This window comes from Papio anubis, chromosome 13 (genome assembly GCF_008728515.1).
Source record: "Papio anubis isolate 15944 chromosome 13, Panubis1.0, whole genome shotgun sequence".
In the NCBI taxonomy this organism is placed as follows: Eukaryota; Metazoa; Chordata; class Mammalia; order Primates; family Cercopithecidae; genus Papio; species Papio anubis.
Window position 1 is genome coordinate 25,658,725 of NC_044988.1, and position 22,564 is coordinate 25,681,288.

Genomic DNA, 22,564 nt, shown 5'->3' on the forward strand with positions numbered 1-22,564 from the left:
TTTTAGTGGTGGGCAGCATAATCACAAATTCATATATATGTGGAGAAAATTAAATTTTACTTTTTTTCTTAATTTTTTGTATTGTGGTAAAGTACACATAAACTTTACTATCTTAACCATTCTCAAGTGGGCAGTTCAGTGGTATGAAGTCCATTCATATAGTTGTACAACCATCACTGCCATCCAGCTCCAGAACTTCAGTTCTGCTTCACAACTCTGAATTAAGACTATCCCTATGTAAATGTAGCTCAATGATTCTTTTTTATTTTTTTATTGCTATTGTTGCTGCTGTTGTTTTGTTTGTTTCTGAGACAGGGTCTCCCTGTGTCACCCAGGCCAGAGTGCAGTGGAGCAATCTCGGCTCATTGCAACCTCCACCTCCCGGGCTAAATTGATCCTCCCACGTAGCCGGGACTAAAGGAACATGCTACAGCACTTGGTTAATTTTTAAAATATTTTTTATAGCGACGAAGTCCCACTGTGTTGCTCAGGCTAGTCTTGAACTCCCGGGCTCAAGTGATCTTCCGGCCTTGGCCTTCCAAAGTGCTGGGATTACAGGTGTGAGCCACCACACCAGGTTAAAGATTCTTCAAGTCTGTGTTTATGCCTGTTCCCCTCCTTTAGCAGTCCTGCATTTTGTAATACACTCATGATGTAATTTTATTGGCATGAAATTTGCTAGCTCAGCATCTGAATGCAGTCAGCTGCATGAGGAACCTGATCCCAGCCTGTTAGCATGGTATCTACTGGGAGTTGCATAAGGGAAGCAGGTGGGTGCTGAATCTCACTGTTCTAGTAGTTTACTAGGTAGCAGAGAGACAGAGAGAAAGAGAGAGAGATGGGGAGAGCGTTTTGCCAAAAAAAAAAAAAAAAAAAAAATTGCAGGCAGGCTATGTCCTAGAGTCTGAAAACATTGTTTGACTCTGTTGTTACATACTGGGTGCCTGGGACTCTGGAAAAGTCATATTTATCAACAGTACTTTTTACATTCATTATCTGAAAACCCTTCCTTAAGATCTGGGATTGCATTAAGGTTTTTTGTATGGTGGTTTTTTTTTTTTTTTTTAGACAGAGTCTCGCTCTGTCATCCAATCTGAAGTGCAGTGGCACTTGGCTCACTGCAACCTCTGCCTCCCGGGTTCAAGAGATTCTCCAGCCTCAGCCTCCGGAGTAGCTGGGATTACAGGCACCAGCCACCACACCCAGCTAATTTTTTAATTTTTAGTAGAGATGGGGTTTCACCATGTTGGCCAGGCTGGTCTTGAACGCCTGACCTCAGGTGATCCACCATCCTCGTCCTCCCAGAGTGTTGGGATTACAGGCATGAGCTACCGCACCCAGCTGTTTTTTGTTTCTGTTTTTTTTTTTTTTTTTTTTTAAGACAAGGTCTTGCTACATTGCCTGGGTTGACCTTGAACTCCTAGACTAAGGTGACCCTCCTACCTCAGCCTCCCAAGTAGCTAATATACAGGCATGGGCCATGGTACCTTGCTTTGCTTTAGTTTTCATGGAACGTTTTGTGGTTTTTTTAAGCAACAGGTTTTGGGGATACTTTTCATGGGGACAGTCTGAATATGTTGAGGACTGTTACGTATTTTTTTCTTAAATGTACCTCAATTTAAAAAAATAAGGAAATCATGTCTAGTCTTTCCACATGTAAAATTTACTTCAAATGTTTTCAGAACTATTTTCACTGGATTGGTGCAATTTAAACTTAGCTAAAGGACTTTTTTTTTTTTTTTTTTTTTCCTGAGACAGAGTCTCACTCTGTCACCCAGGCTGGAATGCAGTGGCACCATCTCTGCTCACTGCATCCTCCACCTCCTGGGTTCAAGCAATTCTTCTGCCTCAGCCTCCCAAGTAGCTGGGATCACAGGCATGTACCACCATGCGCAGTGTATCTCTTAGTAGAGATGGGGTTTCGCTTTGTTGGTCAGGATGTTCTTCAACTCCTGACCTCAGGCAGTCCGCCCACATCAGCCTCCCAAAGTGCTGGATTATAGGCGTGAGCCACGACACCTGGCCTTAAAATGCCATTTTGAATACCAGTGAGATCTAAAGTGATTAGAAGTAAAATTTAAATATTATAATTTCCCCAAACATGGACAGGTGTGGTGAGAACACTTCTCCTTTGTTAGCCTCTAGAATAGTTTATAATTTTACACCTTAAAAACAGAAACAGTGCCTGTGGGTTTAATTAGTGCTTAGTTGTTTTGTTTTGCTCCTTCATTTTTGACTGAGAAATTAATGATATTTGGAAATGTCTGGGGTTCCTTTTTCTTGAAAAGGTCACACACCATTGATTTAAAGAGGATGACTTTGAAAATTTAGCTCACAGTAATTGTGAAATAAATGTAGTAGTACTTTGTAGCTTAAATTCCAGTAAAATTATCGCTTTGTCATTTTGATCTCAGAGGAGAGCTGTTATTTGTAGCAAACTACAAATATAAACTAACGTGCAATTCCTGGGGGTCAAGGCATGATGCATATTTATATGTGTGTGTGTGTTTTTTTTTCTGAACCAATATGACAATAAGCCATCTGAGCTGAAGTACAGAGGCAGCCACCTATCATTGACTTATAAAGCTTTGACCCCAGTGAGAGGGTGTGTGTAAGAAGGAATGCCTTGAGCGCTTCAGAGTGAAGTCACCCAGCTTAGCTGAGTGGGGGCCACCATGCCTTGCTCAAAGCAGCTTCTCCAGTCAGCAAACATTCATCAAGGCAGAATCTATAGGCAGTGTCTAGGAACACAGGCGCAATTTCAGATGATGAAGAAAAAGCAAGTGAAGCACACAATTTGAATCTTGGAAATATACTTCGAATCATGGGTTTAGAAGACACAGGGAAAGGGCCGGAAAAATGAGTCATCCTGCAGATGTTCTTGAAATGATGATGACAGCAGAAGATGTTTTTGCATTCTCAGGTCAATGGCACTGACTTTACCTTCCGAAGTGCAGGCGTCCTCCTCCTTGTTGTGGATCCGTGCAGCGTTCCATTCCGGTTGACGGAAAAAAAGGTTTTTCCTCTTGCTGATGTCAGTCGCATGGAAGAGTATTTAAAAACAGGCATCCCTCCAAGGTAGGCCCAGCTTGTGCTATAACAGGGAAAAGCCACCTTAAAGATGTGGAATGCTCCACAACCGATAATGCCTGGTCAACTCTGATTTTTTTTACTCTGTGGACATTCACAGCACTGTGCAAGGTATTCATTCCTCTCCTACCTCAGATTGACGCCCATGTCGTCTAAGCTGCTTATCACTGACAAGCCGTTGCTTGCCTGTGGCAGAACTTGGGCATTGCAACATTTTGCAAATGGTGGGAAGGCTCTTCGGAGGAAAAAACGCTCATTATTTGGAACATTACTATCCCACTTTTTATTTTATCTATTTTTTGAGTCTCACAAAACAAATATCAGAGCGTTATACTTATTAGTATTAAGTTGATGTACTTTGTCCGCAACTCCCTCAGAAGGCTTTTTACTATTTTGAAGTGATTTTCCAGGCAGTTGACCTTTGCAGCCCTCTGTCCCACTGATGGTCTTGGACAGCATTGCGCTATGACCGTGATACAGGAAGTCATCACCTGGGTCACTTGGAAATGGCTGGAAAAGAGTAAATTGATTTTTGAAGTGGTTGAGCGTGCAATCGCTCTTGTAGAGCACTAGTGTGATTGGTGTTCTTTGCTGTCTCTGAAGAAAGCTGCACAGGAGAGAAAGCTTTCTTTCTCTGGGTTGGTTAGACCCTGCCTGGAGGCAAGGAGATGAACTCAGGGTGTTTTCTGCCTTTGCCACAGATGTTGATTTATACACAGGCTTTCATTTAGTGGAACCATTAAGGAAGGAACATAAGCTTTCCCCAAATTAAAGGCCTACCTAGCTTTAGAATCATTTTCCGATAGCTTATGCTTTACAGAACTGGATGCCAATAAATTCTCTGAAGTCACTGGATTATTTGGATGTAACATTAAATGTAAATATGTAGTTCTGTCTTCTGGCTTAAGACACTTGTACAGCCTCAATTTTCTTGCGGGATTTAAAGATTTTTCCTAATGTTGAAAACACATACACACTTCCCCTAAAACAATCCGGGACATAAATCTCACCAGAAATATTTAGGACAACATGGTAGTCCTGCAAGGTACCCCATAGATTTAAGAGGTAAAACCAACTCATTAACAGAAAGGCTTTTAAGATACTGGTAATGCTGTTTCTTGATCCACCCTCTGGTTATACACATAGGTTTCATTTGCAAAAATTCAATGTGTATGTTGTATTTTAACAAAGTGTTTAGAAAGTGTGGAGCCACTGGCAGTGACTTCTAGGGAGACTGAGCACGTGTCTGTGTGTATAGGGTTGCGGGGTGACCTGTAAATGATCTTATGGGTAATTCTGACCTATTGAAGAAGGTCAGGTCTGCAGGGTGGCCGTACTTAGACTGCTGCACTAATTCTAGATTGTGTCACCGCTGCTTTAGAAAGACTACAGTAGGCTGGGTGTGGTGGCTTACACCTATAATCCCAGCACTTTGGGAGTTTGAGGCAGGAGGATCACCTGAGATCAGGAGTTCAAGACCAGCCTGGCCAACATGGTGAAACCTCATCTCTACAAAAAATACAAAAACTAGCTGGGCAGGGTGGTGGTGGGCACCTGTAATCCCAGCTACTTGGGAAGCTGAGGCAGGAGAATTGCTTGAACCCAGGAGCCAGAGTTTGCAGTGAACCAAGATCGTACTGCTGTACTCTAGCCTGAGCAACAGAGCGAGACTCTGCCTCAAAAAAAGAAAGAAAGAAGACAGACAGACTACAATAAAGAACCCATACTAGCATGAAACTTAAGGCACTTAATCTTAAGAACTATTAAGACCCACATTAAGATATACTACGCAAATTTCAACTTCCTGTAGGCATCCTTGATGACTCTGAAAATAAATCAATCTAATGTTACCTTTTAATTAATAAGAGCTACTCAGAGCCCCCTAAACACTGATTTGTTCTTGAAATTTTTTTTTTCAGTAATACTGACCAAGAAGTCAGGCACAGTGGCTCCTGCCTATAATCCCAGCACTTTGGGAGGCTGTGGCAGGACAATTGCTTGAGGCCAGAAATTCAAGACTAGCCTGGGCAATGTAATGAGACCCTGTCTCTACAAAAAATTCAAAAATTATCTGAGTATGTGGGCACATACCTGTAGTCTCAGCTACTGAGGAGGCTAGGGCAGGAAGATCCCTTGAGCCCAAGAGTTTGAGGCTGCAGTAAACCATAATTGCATCATTGCATTGCAGCCGGGGTGACAGAGCAAGGACCCTATCTCTAAAGAAACAAAACACAGCTGCTCAGGCTGGAGTGCAGTGATGTGACAGCTCAGTGCAGTCTTGACCTCTCAGGCTCAAGTGACCCTCCTACTTCAGCCTTCTAAGTAGCTGAGACTACAAGTGCACACCACCAGCCTATCTGTTATTTTATTTTATTTTATTTTATTTTATTATTTTTCTTATTTTTTGTGGAGATGGAGTTTTGCTGTGTTTCCCTAGCTGGTCTTGAACTCCTGGGCTCAAGTGATTCTCTCATCTCAGCCTCCCAAAATGCTGAAATTAAAGGCATGAACCACTGCACCTGGTTGGCCAAGAATATTTCTGATTAAAGTTTTTGAAACAGTGAGTTTGTATACACACACACGTGCACACACACACACACAAAATAAATACATTATTAAATATGTTGCTAAAAGATATGCAACAGAAGTTGAATAAAAGGAGAAACTCTCGCTGTTTCTGAATGGAAAAATGAATAATTATTAGTTTCATGGACCGGTTTCATGGAAGATAATTTTTCCATGGACCGGTGGAGGGGGATGGTTTCAGGATGATTCAAGTGCATTACATTTACTTAGTTAAAATATAAATTTGACATATTTTCATTAGTGTCCCAAAAGGTACTTTTCTGCTGTACTTGACAGTTGATACTGTAGTTCATCTGGAAGAATAAATGAGAAAGTAGTAAAATATAAACAAATTACAGTAATACAAGGGGCTAGTTTTATCAACTATTAAAATAGACCATGAAGCCATAGGCCAGCATAGTTTTGGCTGAGAAGAGCAAGATCAGAGGAGAAGAACAGAGAATCCACAGATAGGTCCAAGTATGTGTGTTGGTTTACTGTAGGACAAAAATGGCCATTCAGACCATGGAAAACACAGTTAGTTGTTTATTTATTTTTAGAATTGTGTTTATCCATTTATTTAATAAATAGATAATAGAACTTAAATAAATAGAGTATTTGAAACAAAACAAAACCATTCTCCCATGTTACAGTAGACTTACTCCCTGATAGACAATGGAGAAGGAAGGGTGAGGGGTGGATGATGAGAAATTACTGAATGGGCACAGTATACATTATTTGGTGATGGATACCCTAAGTGCCCTGACTTCACCACTATGCAGTCCTATGTATGTGATGAAATTGCACTTGTGTCCCACAAATTTATACAAATTATAAACAACAACAATAGACTATTCCCTAAAAGAACTGCATCCCAAACCATCCACTAGGTCAGCAGTCCCCAACCTTTTTGGCATCAGGTACCGGTTTTGTGGAAGATAATTTTTCCATGGACCAGAGGTGGAGGGGGATGGTTCCAGGATGATTGAAGCACATTACATTTACTGTGCACTTTATTTCTATTATTATTACATTGTATAATGAAATAATTATGCAACTCACCATAATGTAAAGTCAGTGGGAGCCCTGAGCTTGTTTTCCTACAACTAGATGGTCCTGTCTGGGGGTGATGATTAGTGACAGATCATCAGGCATTAGATTCTCAGGAACACACAACCTAGATCCCTCACATGTTCAGTTCCCAATAGGGCTCCGCTCCCATGAGAGTTGAATGCCACAGCTGACCTGACAGGAGGCGGAGCTCAGGCTATAATGCAAGTGGTGGGGAGTGGCTGTAAATACAGATGAAGCTTTGCTCACCCGCTCACCTCCTGCTGTGCAACTTGGTTCCTAATCTACTGGTACCCGTCCATGGCCCAGGGGTTGGGAAGCCCTGCACTAGGTGAACTTACATAAATGATTTGGTTTCTCCGTGTGTTACCCCTTGTAAGAGCAACATGCGAAGCCCATGGTGGTGGGGTGGAAGAGAAGGGAATTGGATGGAAAAGCATCTAGGCTTTTTTCTTTTTGGAGTTCTGCTTTTATCTAATATTTCTATTCAGCATTCAGTTGAGAAAAATACTCAAAAGAAAGATACTCATGCTGAAGGATTGAAATTTTCTCTGACTTTCTAAATTTTACATACAGGTCAATTGTTCTGTTGAGCACAAGAGGAGAAATAAAGCAGTTGAACATTTCACACTTACTAGTACCTCTGGGATTAGCCAAACCAGCTCATCTTTATGACAAAGGTTTGTATTTGTATTATTCTATGAAGTTCTTACAGGGCCAGCAGCATAGGCAATTTTATGGTGCAATTCAGCTAGCAGACCATGTTCATGAGCTTGTTTGCTGGAGTGGGTATCATTAAGATGATTTCTAAATAAGGGCACAGTGCGACAGGAAGTGTGTTCGGATGTGGTTTGTTATCTGGGGCAAGAGGTGGGTGGTGAGAGTTCATTTGCTGATGTAAGGAAGTGTAGAGTTTTTTAATAGCTGCCTTTGTTTTGCTCACCTCCGAGTCACCTCCTGTATTCTCTTGCTGGAATGTAGCTATAAAAATTGAATTTTTTTTCTTTTTCTTTTTTTTTTTTTTTTTCAGGGAGTACCATATTTTTGGGATTCAGTGGAAACTTTAAACCATCATGGACTAAGCTATTTACCAGTCCTGCTGGACAGGGCCTTGGGGTGCTTGAACAATTCATACCTTTGCAGCTGGACGAATATGGTTGTCCCAGAGCCACCACTGTCCGCAGAAGAGACCTGGAACTGCTAAAGCAAGCTTCAAAAGCACATTAGAGACTAACTGTAACTTAAGTGCTGGGGGAAAAAATGTGAACTAACTTATTTAATTTATGGCATTCTAAAATGACACTGTTAACCCAACGGAACCATTTTCCAGTTTGATACAGAATGGGGAGAAAAGAAAGCGTTTGAAATCATTGCTTGGATACCAGCTTCATGCACCTTCTAGTTGTACAAAATGTTAAAGACGTTATTTGTATTTGTAAGGCTGGTGTATTCAGAGAGCAGATCTCTTATTCCTCACTTTCCACCCCAGTATTTTGTAATGACCATGAGCAATGTTTTTACTTTTTGTATAATGGGGTGGGGTGGAGTGGGGGCTTCTGAGAGTCAGCCTGAGGTCTTTAGAGGACCAGCTATTGTAGCACCTTGGATACTTGAAGTCTAACGCTCAGTTGTGTCAGGTGGCAGTCGACTTGGTGGCTGGCATGTTCAGCAGTGCCTGGGGCCCTGTTTCTGGGCAGCCTTTGAGGATTTTCTATGATATTGAATGACAGTTTTAAGTGGCAACTCAGGCCCAGCTCATGCCCTTTTTTGTCTGGACATGTGCTATTTTTATTCACTTGTATATCAATTACTTTTAAGGGTTCAACTTTCAAACAGGAAATATATTGGGACAAAAGGGCTCTTGGGGACTAGATATCCCTTTAATCTGTGACCATTGGGCAAAAAATTTTCCTGCAGCAAAAGTCTGAGGCTGTTGGGACCGTTTTTGCAGCTTTAATCCTTAGCCTGTTTTGACTGTATATTTGTATTTAAAATGCAGAGCTGAACTGAATATTTCCTTTTTTGTTTGTTTGTTTTGTTTTAAGAAGTCGGTTGTTTTCCTGAACCGTAAACTTGTATCTTTTTAACTTGCACAAAGGAAGTCTGTTCTTGGTATCGCTCTTGCACTTGGGTTTTTTGTTGTTGTTTTGTGTGGATTTTTTAAAGCTTTTCTGTTCACCCTCCTGCCAGGAAAATCCCAGAAAGCTTAATGATACCCCAAAATGATTACACCCAGGGAGGAAAAAAAGGAGCGCTTTCTAGGGTCAGAATCGTGGAGAGAATACTCAGAAATGAACCTCTTTAAAGCCTTACAGGAATGAGTCACTCTTACTTAATGAAATGTTAAAGCCAATTAAAAAGCATGCCGTGATGCCCAGCTTCCCTTTCCACGGGGTGCATGTGTCTCCTGCTGGTGAATCACATGTGGCAAGAGGCAACTGGCTCCACAGCCTGGGATGCTGCCATACCAAGAAGAAAGAAGCAGCAAAATGCCTTTGTTGTTCTAAACCCCCATGCATAAAGTATAGAGGAGGGATGGCCAAGGGTGGGTGGTATAAAGTGTGTTCAGGCTGACACTGGCAATGAATACAGATAATTTCACTTTCCTCTTCCAGGGGCAAAGGCTGATGGCTTCTACCTTTGTATCCAGGAGAAACTGCAGAGCAGCCCTGTGACTTTACAAAATATGCTACCTCAAAGTGCTACCGATAAACCTTTCTAACTGTAAGTGCCCTTACTAAGGGCACATGTCTTAATCAAAGTTAGTTTTTTTGTTTTCTGGGTTGTTTTTTTTTTTTTTTGTATATTGATGAATGAGATCTTACCTATTAAATATATTATTGGATCATGGTTCCTGAAGGTCATTAAAGTTTGAGTGTATGTGTATGTGTGTGTTTTATGACTTAAATATCTTTATGTGTGGTTTTTAGAGTTTGGTTCTTTAAAGATTTGGAGAAGATATGTAAATTACCAAGGCACTTAGTTTTTCTGTTTTATATATTAATAATCAGGGCCTAAGTTAAATAAAAATATGTGCGCATGTATTTTATATATGTGTGTATGTGAATTTATTTATTTATTTATATATTTATTTGAGATGGAGTCTCACTCTGTCACCTAGGCTGGAGTGTAGTGATGCAGTCTCAGCTCACTGCAACCTCCACCTCCCAGGTTCAAGCGATTCTCCTGCTTCAGCCTCCCGAGTAGCTGGGATCACAGGCACCCACCACCATGCATTGCTAATTTTTGTATTTTTAGTAGAAGTGGCATTTCACTGTGTTGGCCAGGCTGGTCTTGAACTTCTGACCTCAAGTGATACTCCTGCTTCGGCCTCCCAGAGTGCTGGGATTACAGGCGTGAGCCACCGCACCTGGCCTGTACGTGAGTTTATATCTCTATCTATAAATTTAAAATTCCAGATTCCAGCTCTAAAGAAGTTACTGACAGAAGTGAGGAAGACAGTTGGTGAACAGAATTCACCAAGTAAATATTGTAAAAGTAAGCTCAGAAGGGCAGGGACTATATTCTCCAATGCAGAGGTTCTCAACCTTGGCTGTGGACTGGAATTATCTGAGGAGCTTTAAAAAATATATAGAGGCCTGGGCTTCGCTCCCTTTCCCCCAGATTCAGATTTAATTGGTGTTGGGTGCAGCCTGGGCATTGAAATTTTTTTTAAAGCTCCCTGGATGATTCTAATATGTAGCCAGGTTTCGGAACCACTGTACTAATATAATAGGCCCACTGTTTAACTTCAGTCTGTAATTTTTTTGTGACTAAAACAAAATTGCATTTATCTATTATTTTTATTTGGGTTTCCTATATTACTTATAAAACTCTCAGCCCTAAATAAAGCATTTCTCTATTGTCTCTTTGTAATAGAAGCTTTTAATACAGTTTTTAGTCCTCAGTCCTCTCAAATCATTAAATTGGTTCTATACACTGATATATACATTTCAGGCAATTGGGAGCTAGCAGTCTGTTCTATTTCTACCAAGAAAATATATTCAAAGGTGATTTATAAGTTCGTAAGCATTTTCCATCAGGTGAGGCCGTTGGTTGAGCTCCAAAAATGTGGTCGTCCACAAATCAGCCAGCTGATGAGAAATACAGAGGGCTCTCATGTATCCACAGACTGGGGTTTAAGTCTTTGCTGTGATTCCTGCCTCTCCACCTGAGTCAGCATGCCATATATTATCTTCAGAGGCTGGAAGAGAGTGCTGGCAAGAAGATAAAAGGCAGACATACCATCTCATGGACTATGACTCCAAAGCAGCCTCTAAGCTGATGTTTAGACTCGGGGATGGAAGAGAGGATTTATGACTCCTCTGCTCTCTAACTTCATCAAGATACAACACATCCTCATGCCATTAAGCAGGTTACTTTGTCTTGAGGAGGGGAGGGTAATGAAGTGATGGATCGAGGCTTGAGTGCTTTAGATAACTACGGTAGGTTTTCGTTCCTTAAGAGATGAGGTCATGTTTGGATGTGTGTGGTTGAGGGGCATTTCAGTAAGAAGGAATGATTTTAGTTAGGTCGAGTGGTTTTTTTCTGTTGTTCCTAGTAGGTAAGCACAATACACAGATTCCATGATGACAATGTTTGTTAATTTCTTCATGCAGAGTTGGAGCTTACTTCTGGAATTCTTGTTTGGTTTTCGGATACTTATTAAACAATGTTTAATAACCTGAGAAATTGCCCTGGAGGGAAAGACCTTTAATAGGGCAGCAGATTTGTATCATTACTGTTAGTGTTACTTGGTTATAACCCAGTCAGCTGGAAATGTGAGCAGATACTATTTAAGCTAATTTTCAACAAAAGGTCAGGGAGGGAAAAAAATAAAGGAACTCCATTCCTGGTTCCTTGCTCACAAATGGCAAAATGCTGTTCACGACTTGCTAGACCATTTGAGTCATCTGGAAGAGAAAAGGTGTTTTTTCTGTTTTTCCCTTATTTATCTTCGGTTTGAGAAAAAAGCTAATAAAAGGATGCTTCAGTAGGCCCTGGTGTTGTGGATAAGGGCACGCACACTTTTTATTTTTATGTGGTAAATTTAGAGAATGACTGACTGCACTGTGATTTCTAAATGAGGAACTGTGTCCCACAGGACATCCAAAATTATCAGCCGTAGCAAGCTGTGAACATGTTATATCTGAAAATACAGCAAAGGGTGGACCAGAAAACATCTTTATAGATGTGTTTTTGTAATTTTCCTAAGACGGACAAAATAATTAGTCTAAATATGAAAAATGGTAAATTTAAAGTTCATCCATAGGAAAGCTGGCTTAGTTGGCAAACCTCTGCCTACAATTCTGAGCTAGGAATAGTTTTTATGTTTTTAAATATAACAAAGGGAAAGAAGAGTAATATTTTATGAGGTGAAAATTCTATGACATTTAAATTTCAGTGCCCATAAATCAAATCTTATTGGAACATAGCCAAGCTCATTTGCGTATACTTATTAACTGTAGGCACTTCCTGCTGCAGGGTAGAAAGGAGTAGTTGCTACAGAGACTGTCAGTCCAAAAAGATTTACTTTACTGAAAAAATTTACCAACCCTTGATCTCAGTGTAGTGGGTGTTCATTGTCCTGTTCTTGGAAACTTCCCACATTGTCAAAAGTTTTAAAATAGCAACTTAAGGAAAAAACCTGCATCAGAATCGCCTGAGGTGCTTGATGAAAATGCAGGATCCCAAGCCTCAGCTCAGACAGGAGAAGTGGCATTTCCAGGAGTTGTGAAGCTGGGAATATGATGTTATAACAAGCTCTCCAGATGTTTCTTGTGAACACTAAAGTTTGACCATCTCATAGCATGTAGTGAGCCTGTTCTTCCTTTCCCTCTTTCCCTTCAATAGAGAACACATCTGAACAAAATGGAATTTTTTTTTAAACCTTAATGATTTTATCTACACGGTTTTCCCTAGAACTTTTTCTGACTAGGGCCGATTTGATATTGGGCGAAGTATATGGCTATTAGTGGGACAAGGGTTTGGAGCCCATGATTAAGTCCTCCCGCCATGATGCTCGAAATACCACTACAATGATTCCTTTGGCTACAGTTATTCCTACTCTGAAATCCCAGCTATTCTTTATTTTCTACAAGTTCGTTTTATTATTTTTAAGGACTTTAAAGGAAAGTATACATTTGGCCACAGTTAGGCTGCAGAGACTAACAAAAACATAGGTTTCTTTGCTTTTTCTTTGCTAAATATTTATTTAGTAAATATTCACCCTATTTACTAATTTTACATTTATTGAAGCTCTGATTGGTAATTTCAGATGTATTTTTTGTGAGGTAGAATGAGTTATTTCATACAGGCAGTTTGCTTTGTAAGCAAAAACCTTTTAATGCACGAACTTCATGGAGGGCTGCAGGAAGTGGCTAAGCATCGTTCGTGGATAATGAGATTGACCCTTGCCAGAGAAGAGGGTGGGTGTGGGAGGTTCACCTTCTCCCATCAGCCCATATTGATTGTCAACATCCAGTTCCTGATGGAGGAGGGCCTGGGTCAGGTAGGTTTCTGATGTGGGAGAATGCAAGATTTGCAAGTCTTAGGAGGCAAGAAACATCCTCAGCTCCCACTATGGGTAGGAGGATGAGAGAGTTCTGATGGGAGAGAAAGATGACCAAACTTGCCTCCTTCAAGAGTGTATGCAGTCAGTTGTTTTTTAAGGAAAATAGTTCTTAGTGAGAGGAGGTGGAGTGGAGTCAGGGTAAAGTGTCTGATACAGTTATTTGCTGCAGGTATGGATGTTTTCGTGACCAATCTAGGTTTGATTCTGCTAAGGCTCTCTACTTAGTGGTGGTCCTGGGAGCAGCTTCCTCCTGAGCCTCAGGTTTCTCATCTATAAAGTGGAACCATTCATAACTTTTGTGAAATTACAGGGGGGATTAAATGAGAACAGCTGTGACTCTTGAACATGGCTGGCCATCAGAAACGCCCGATGGTTTGTGTTCTAAAAAATTAGATTTCCAGACCCCTGTGAATTCCAATTTAGTAGCTTTGTTGTTGTTTTTTTGAGGGTTAAGGATTAGGGAATCTGGATTTTTTAAAAACAGACTTCTAACATAATGCCAGTTTGGGGAACCACTGAGAATACCCAATGCACAACCCTGCCCTAGTTTCAACGCACTCTGGTACTGTTAACTTATATCTAGAAAACGGGACCTCAGGCCAGGCAATACCCATTTAGTGACTTGGTTTGAACATCATGAGATTTGCATTCATGCCCTTAGTTGCCCTAGCACCATCACTCAACAAATCAGCTGTGTACAGACCGGAGTTATGAAATGTGGAAAAAAAACAAACAAACAAACCTGGAAAACATGTGGCTTCAGCCTGTTCTTCTGCTAGTATGTATAGTTTTCAGCTCTTCATTCTTGTGAGAAGGAGCTTTAGTTCAGTTAATAATTTGTCTATTTTAACCCCTCTGTACCATAAACTAACAGGGACCAGAAACATCTCATTTCTAACTATCAGGTTTTTTGTTTTTTTGAGACAGAGTCTCGCTCTGTCGGCTAGGCTGGAGTGCAGTGGCACGATCTCTGCTCACTGCAACCTCCGTCTCTCAGGCTCAAGTAATTCTCCTGCCTCAGCCTCCTGAGGAGGAGCTGGGATCACAGGTATGTGCCACCACACCCAGCTAATTTTTGTATTCTTACTAGAGATGGGGTTTCACCATGTTGGCCAGGCTGATCTCAAACTCCTGACCTCAGGCAATCTGCCCACCTCGGCCTCTCAAAGTGCTGGCGTGAGCACTTTGAGATTACAGGCTTGAGCCACCGCACCCGGCCCACTATCTCTCATTTTTTTAACCACACAGAATTTCACTTTTCCTTCCTATCAAGTAGGAAAAAATGCTGACATGTAGTGAAATGGTTTAGAGCTAAGGTTCATATAACTAGCTAAGCTGAGTTCAAGGACTTGGAAAATGAGTGCCTTTGACAACAAACCTTCCTGTTTTTCTGTGCCCCATTTCTGCTTAGTCACACCTCTGCCCCCTCCCAACTGCCCAAGCTCCACTCCTGGGGCCCTCGTTATACTGGAAGACCACATTTCCAGAACTGTTTCATAACTCTTGCTCCACTGCTGCTCACATGTTTTCTTCTAACCCTCAGGATCCTTAACCCTTGCTAAAGTAATTCAAAATCAGGTCAGTCCCTATGTCTAAAACAAATTCTTTCTTGGGAGGCAATGTGATTTTAAATATCTGCCCACAGCACCTTATAGTTATAAAAGTAGTATGTACCTGGAATTTTTGTTGACATATCTGATTTGTTGGCTTTTAGAGGATTTTTGCCCTCCAGCAGCATATTGACCTCCATATGAGACTAATTTCATCTGTGTGTAGAGGAAATTATAGATCTGGAAAATTCACACCCTGGAGAACTAGTCACTGGGTAGTGAAGTCAGTACATCTACAGGATATGAGTATTGGTCTTGAGTAGAATCCCTTCTGATTACCTTCCGGAAAGTCATGGATTATACTGTGATTTTCCTCCAGCTTAAGCAATGTTCTCAGAACACAGATACTAGATGAGAAACAGTACCTGGCTCTGAAACATATAATCTATTCAGATTCCAGGCCCAGGGTCTTGGCCACAAGAAAGCATATTTATCCCAACATCTTCCTGGAAGCTGTGCTCTGTGAGCACTGCAAAATTCTTTCTTTTTGTAATGTCTTGCATTTCTGTAAGTCACCTATTTTAATAGCTAAAAGGAAGAGATTTGTTAATTATAGCTTTCCTTTGTTGCAGCTCTATATTGAAAACATATGCCAGAAAAGTTAAGGGAAGATGCAAGTGGATAGATGATACATAAACAAGATTAGGAATCATGAGGATTAGGGGCTTCCTGTGCAGTTTTATCCAGGAACTGACCCCAGGAAGAGGGTCAGTTATAAACACAAAATTATGTTTGTGAGGGGAAGGTGTGATTTTATTATATGCATAATCTAAATTTTCTGGCTCTTGTTTCAGATTCCTTGAAATGAGTCAATTTGTTGTTTTCAGTTATAGTTTTTTACTGTAATATTATCTAAAATAATTGGATTTAAAGTAGATAACAAGTATAAGTGTTGGATATTTTGGAGAGTCAGCTTCTAAATTAAAAATTTATTATTTTTATTGTTGCTACCTAACACAAGAGGCTCTTTTTATTTGGTCCTAACTTTATTTTACCTGTTTACAGAAGACAAGTAACTAATATGAAGCATAAAGGTAGCCAATTATAGACTTAAAGAATGGTAACATTGGAAGTAAAGAATGAGGAGGAAGAACAGTGGCTCTACCTTGGTTTTCTTTCACTTTTCCTACTATCTCTGCTCTTCCACTAGCAGGTCAGAGCCAGTGGACTCTATCTAATCATTGAATTTCTGAGTGTGCTTAGTGAGAGAATATTTTTCTAAACAAATTCTGCCCTCATTGTTACTTTGTGTGTGTGTGTGTGTGTGTGTGTGTGTGTGCGTGTGTGTGTTGCTCTCATGTCTGAGAGTTTATTTGTTGTATTAATGTAATTATTTTGTTGAGGGCTATAAAAATAGTGTTACACTGGTGCTTGTGGTAGGTGGACTCCTGCTTCAAGGGAAAAGTTAAATCTGTTAATTATCGTGGGGAAGTTAGCTACTTAGATATACCCATCTGCTTAGTATGAGTTTCTAAGTTTAGAGGGAATGAGGGCTTAGCTTCTCTCTGTGGTCAGACTTCTATGAGTCAAGTTGCATTGAAATGGGCTGTTGAATAGTGGATGTGAAGGTTTCAGGTACCACTTGGAAAAAGAACAGGTTATAAAGGGGAGGCTACCCTGTATTAAAGAATATCATCTTCCCTGGACTCTGGCATTCTCTTTTGTTTACCAAAGCCAAGGACTATGTTTCTTAAAGTGAAGTTTATGGGCTGTATCCATCAGAACTATGGAAATTGCAGGTTCATGGACTCCATTCTATGTAGATTGCATTTAAATCTTGTATTGAAACCTAGAAATCTGCCCTTCAACCTAACTAGTGGAATGAGTCACAGAACCTGGGAATAGATGTGTGACAAAGATGGCATTACAAATCAGCATGTAAAGGATAAATTATTCATTAAATAATATGAGAAAAATTGATTTTTCATATGAAAAAAATGTGATTAGATCCCTACCTCACACCATGAAACAAAATAAACTCCATCTCACACGAAAAGTATATTCATCCCAATAGCCCCAAAAGTTTTAACTGATTCCAGCATCAACTTTAAAATCTAAGTCCAAAGTCTCATCTAAATATAATTCAAATCAGATATAGGTGAGATTGAAGGTATGACTCATTGTGGGGCAAATTATCTCCAGCTGTGAACCTGTGAAATCAAACATGTTATGTGCTTCCAAACACAATGGTGGGACAGGAACAGGATAGACATTTCCATTCCATTTTTAATGCCATCTTTGTCACACGTCTATTTCCAGGTTCTGTGACTCATTCCACTAGTTAGGTTGCTTATTTAAGGGCAGAAGAGTGTAATGGGTCCTGAGCAATTCAAAACCTTAAAGCTTGAAAATAATCTTCTTTGACTCTAGGCTCTTCCTACCAGTCTTAGCAGGGTTGAAGTTCCCCTTTCTGAACCCATTGGGGCAGGGCCTTGCCTTCATGGCTTTGAGGAGCCCCATCCCCATGGCAGTTCTCTTAATGGGGCTTTGAGCAGGCCCCATCTCCATGGTGGCTTCTTGCCTGGGTCTTGAACCTGCAGCTCTTCCCAGATGTAATCACGTGCCAGTGGGTCTAACTGTTGGTCTCATTGTGGCCATACCCCCCATGGCTCCACTGGGAATTGCCCTAGTGTGGGCCCCTTGCAGTGTCCCCACCTCATGGCTGCTTTCTACATGGGCTCCAGGCTCTCCAGGCCATCCTTTGAAATTTAGGTAGCAGGAGCCAGACCCTTATAGCTCTGCTGCATATAGTGCATATTGAATCAGGTCCATGAGAGCCACACCTGGGGCAGTGGAGGAGCATGGTGACAGAGTGCAGGAAGCAGAACCTTGAGGCAGTGCTGTGCAGAGGGTGCCAAGGTCCCAGGGGTGCCAATGACCCCTCCTTTGAAATTGTTCTCTCCCCCAGGTCCTTACACTTGGGGCTGTGAGGGGCAGCCCCAATCTGAAATGCCTTCAGGGTCATTCTTCTATTGTCTTGATGAGTAACACCTGGCCAATCCATACTAATTTCCTTATCAAAGGGTCATTTGGCCACACCCTTGGTGTTAGCTCCCAACACATTTCTCACTTTTTACAGTACACACAAACTGAGAATTTTCCAAATCTTTAAGTTCTGCTTTCTTATTGATTAAAAATCCATCTTTGATTCATTTCCCCTTTCTCATGTTTTACTATAAGCATTCAAGAAAATCTAAGCCAGACCTTCAACACTTTGTTTAGAAGTTTATTTGCCCAAATATGCCATTTCATTACTCATAAGTTTTACCTTCCACAAAAACAGTAGGCCAATAACACAATTCAGACAAGTTATTTGCCACTTTATGACAAGGATCACCTTTCCTCCAGTTTCCAATAGCATATTCCTCATCTCCATCTGAGACCTTATCAGAATAGCCTTTACCATTCTGTTCATAACCATGTACGTATTCTCTAAGAAGATTCAGCCTTTCTCTACAGCTCTTTTCTTCTGGGCCCTCATCAGAATTATCCTTTATGCTCCATTCATGCCAATGTAGGCTTTTTCTAGCATAGATCTCACTTCCAGCCTCTATCTATTAGCCAGGTCCAAGAGCTACTTCAACATTTTTAGGTATTTGTTATAACACCCCACTTCTTGGTACCAATTTTGTTGTAGTACATTCAGGCTGCTATAAAAATTACTGTACACTAGGTAGCTAACAAGCAACAGAAATTTATTTCTCACAGTTCTGGAGACTGGGAAGTCTGAGATTAGGGTACTGGCAGACTTGATGTCTGGCGGGGCTCATTTCCTGATTCATAGATGGAGCCTTCTTGCTTTGTCCTTACCTTCCAAAGGCCCCAGCTCCTAACACCATCGCATTAGTGACTAGATTTCAACATAGGAATTTTAGGGAAACACAAACTTTCATACCATAGTGCAATGGAATTTTTGTATGACAAAAGATACCATAAGCAAAGTCAGGAGACTCACCAAAAACTTAAACAAGATATTTGTAACAAGTATAATCAGTAAAGGATTACTATCAAGAATATATATATATATATATATATATTCTATAAATCACTGAGGAAAATAAAAGCAAACAAGGAAAAAAATGAGCAAATGTTAATCATATCCAACTCATAGAATAGAAATCTGAATGTCAACTCTATTAGTATTTAGGGAAACTGAAATTAACAAATGAAATACCCTTCAAAGTGTTAGTGAATATGTAGAGAAAATGAAACTGTGGAATACATTGTTGGTTAGAAAGTAAGTTGGTACAAATCTTTTGGAGGTCAAATTGGCAGTATCTAAAAGCTTTGTATATTTGCTACCCTAATTGTATATATACACTTGTGAATATAATTGTATATATACTTCTTGCTCATGTGTACAAGCAAACATGTTTAAACAAATTCATTGCTGTGTTTATATTGGTGAAAAAATGGAAAGAACATTAATGTTCATCATGTGAGACTGCATAAACACGTTACAGAATACATTGAACTACTCTACTTCAGTTAACTATGAATGTATTCTCTCTCTGTATCAGTGTGGATACATTTAGAAAACACATTGCTGGATAGGCAAGTTACAAATGAATTCATTTGAAATGGTAATATGATATTTATAGACATACACTTATTTTTGAGGTTGCGTGATCCAATTTCCTACCTCTAAGAGAGATTTTCTTTCTTTCCTTGCTAAACTTGAAGATTCATTATTTTACATTTAGATCTCAGAATGTTGGGGCTAAAAACTCTCCTAGAAATTATCTAATCTCCCCCTTTAAATGTTTTAAAAATGGACTTTTAATTTTAGGATAGCTTTAGATTAATAGAAAAATTATAAAGATAGTACAGGGAGTTTCCATATAACCTACACCTAGTTTCTCCTATTAACATCTTACATTCGTTTTTTTGTTTTAGGCAGAGTCTTGCTCTGTCATCCAGGCTGGAGTGCAGTGGTGTGCTACTCACTGCAACCTCCGCCTCCCAGGTTCGAGCAATTCTCCTGCCTCAGCCTCCCGAGTAGCTGGAATTACAGGCACCCACCACCACACCTGGCTAATTTTTTTTTTTTTCTTTTGAGACGGAGTCTGGCTCTGATGCCCAGACTGGAGTGCCGTAGCGCCATCTCGGCTCACTGCAAGCTCTGCCTCCCAGGTTCACACCATTCTCCTGCCTCAGCCTCCCGAGAAGCTGGGACTCCAGGTGTCTGCCACCATGCCCGGCTAATTTTTTTTTGTATTTTTAGTAGAGATGGGGTTTTACCATCTTGGCTAGGATGGTCTCGATCTCCTGACCTTGTGATCCACCCGCCTCGGCCTCCCAAAGTGCTAGGATTACAGGCGTGAGCCACCATGCACAGCCTAACATCTTACATTAGTATAGCACATTTGTTACACTTAATTAACTAATGCTGATATAGTAATTAAAGTTTATACTTTATTCAGAGTTTCTGTTTTTAACAAATGTTCTTTATCTGTTCTAGGGTCCCATGAAGGATATTACATTGAATTTATTGGTCATGTCTTCTTAGGCTCCTCTACATTGTAGGCATTTCTCAGACTTTGCCTTTTTTTGATGACCTTGACAGTTTTGAAGGGTACTGATCAGCTATTTTGTAGAATGTTCCTCATTAGAGGCTGTCTGATATTTTTCTCATTTTTAGACTGAGTTTCAGTGAGGAGGACTATGAAGTACTATTCCTATCACATTATATCAACTGCACATATTATTATCATGATTTATCCCTTTCGATGTTAACCTTGATCACCTGGTACAGGTAGGATTTGCCACAGTTTCTTAGCTGCAGAGTTGCTTTTCTGCCCTCTCTCCCTTTTCCATGCTGTATTCTTTGGAAGGAAGTCACTATGTGCAATCCACATCAATATCTTTCTTAAAAGGAGAAATTGGAGCTCAGAAAAATAAACTGATTTGTCCCAGATCATGGAGTTATGTGGTCCACAGTATGATTTGGGCCACAGTTAGAGGATTTTCTTAATGCATAATTTAATAATTTAAATTCAATCAATTTAATTGTAAAAATAACCAATGTAATTCAATTAATTTTATTTCACTTAAATCATACATTTAGTTATATGTAAAATTAAGATTAAGGCAGTGGATTTTGCACATATAAAATCTACTTTCCCCTCCTTCTAACAACCGTTCCTCTTGAGACATATAGAATTATTCGATTCTATGTTAACTCACACAGATCTGGCTCAAAATAAAGCAAAATTTGCACTTGTTGGAACTGTAGAAGAAACTGGAATCAGTGAGCAGGATATAAAGGTTTGTGTGAACCAGAAAGCTACACTGAAAGCCTGCCCTTAACATTTGCCCTTCAGAGGAAATTCCTGGGTCCTGTATCTTTGAAACATGGTTCGGAGGAGGACCAGAGGTACCTGCTTTGGTGGGGTGTCCTCTTGGGCTCCTGGATTCCTTGGCTCTTGGGGATAGGCACTGTAGATGAAGGGCCAGAGGGACGCTCTAAAGTGCTGGGTTACAACTCAGGAACCCCAGATATCCATATCTGAGGGTGGTTCTTTAACCAGCCCTGGGGTTAAAGTATCTATTTGACTGGGGCTAAAGCCCTGGGGTTCAGTGAGAAGATAAATGATTGCGAGGTGGAGTGATAAAGTACAAGAAGCAACGATGAACAAAGGAAGCAATAAAATGTGGAACACAGTTTCAAAAAGTATTTTCCATAAAATAACAAGAACAGTTGTTTTTGTTTTTTGAGTTTCAAAAGAAGCTAGAAATAAAATAGTCCACAGTAACTTGGAAACCTTGAGGCAGAGGAAGTTTGGAGGAAGTTACTGTTTGCTAAGGTCCTTGTCTTTTTCCGTAGAGAAAAGAAATACTGATTACCTTTCACTTCGTCAGCATAGTATAAATGTAAGAATGTATGCTAAAATAAACACAAAAAGCATAACTTCGACACTGGAAAGTGAAAAGAAAGAAGTCTGTAAAATTGATCTGTTTAATAAAACAGTAAAAAGAAAAAAATAAGAATGGCAAAAAGTAAAATGTAAAGGTGGCAAAAATCAGTGTCCACACATACACACATATTTTTTGAGACAGAGTCTGGCTCTGTCACCCAGGCTGGAGTGCAGTGGCTCAATCTAAGCTCATTGCAATATTTCCCTTCCAGGTTCAAGTGATTTTCCAGCCTCAGCCTCCCAAGTAGCTGGGGTTACAGACACTCACCACCACACCAAGCTAATTTTTGTATTTTTAGTAGGGATGGGGTTTTGGCATGTTGGCCAGGCTGGTCTCATGTGATCTACCCATCTTGGTCTCCCAAAGTTGTGGTATTACAGGAGTGAACCACTGCACCTGGCCAGCGTAAATATGTTAATAATTATATAAAATAGATATAGGTTAAACTCACTTTTCTAATATTGAATTCAACAATCTCCATTTGGACTAAAAAGTAAAATATAATTAAGTGTTGTTTATAAACATACCTTAAAATGATATGGAATGATTAAAAATGAAAAGAGAAAAAATGGTATATTAATTTTTTAAAAGTTGATATAACAAAATTAATAATACTAATATTAGTAGAATATGAATAGAACATTCAGCAAAAAGAAAAAAAGTATAAAGAAAAAAGACAATGCATAATAATAGGTGGTAGCATTACAAAATGAAGAGGAAGCCTGGGTGCTGTTGC

The 22,564-nt window shown here is 40.0% G+C and overlaps 1 protein-coding gene across 5 annotated transcripts in view; it reads left to right on the forward strand.

The window, feature by feature from the left end:
- CEMIP2 (cell migration inducing hyaluronidase 2) overlaps positions 1-9,775 on the forward strand; it is an 85,734-nt gene extending 75,959 nt beyond the window's left edge. For 4 of the 5 annotated variants that reach the window (XM_009188930.4, XM_003911798.5, XM_031654142.1 and 1 more), the window contains 3 exons: positions 2,924-3,078; positions 7,303-7,406; positions 7,757-9,576. In XM_009188930.4, the coding sequence (XP_009187194.2) occupies positions 2,924-3,078; positions 7,303-7,406; positions 7,757-7,953 (456 nt within the window). In that variant the 3' untranslated portion in view covers positions 7,954-9,576. Of the gene's footprint in view, positions 1-2,923; positions 3,079-7,302; positions 7,407-7,756 lie in introns of all 5 variants that reach the window. The other variant, XM_021927544.2, reaches the window with a different exon arrangement.
- The last annotated feature ends 12,789 nt before the right edge of the window (positions 9,776-22,564 follow it).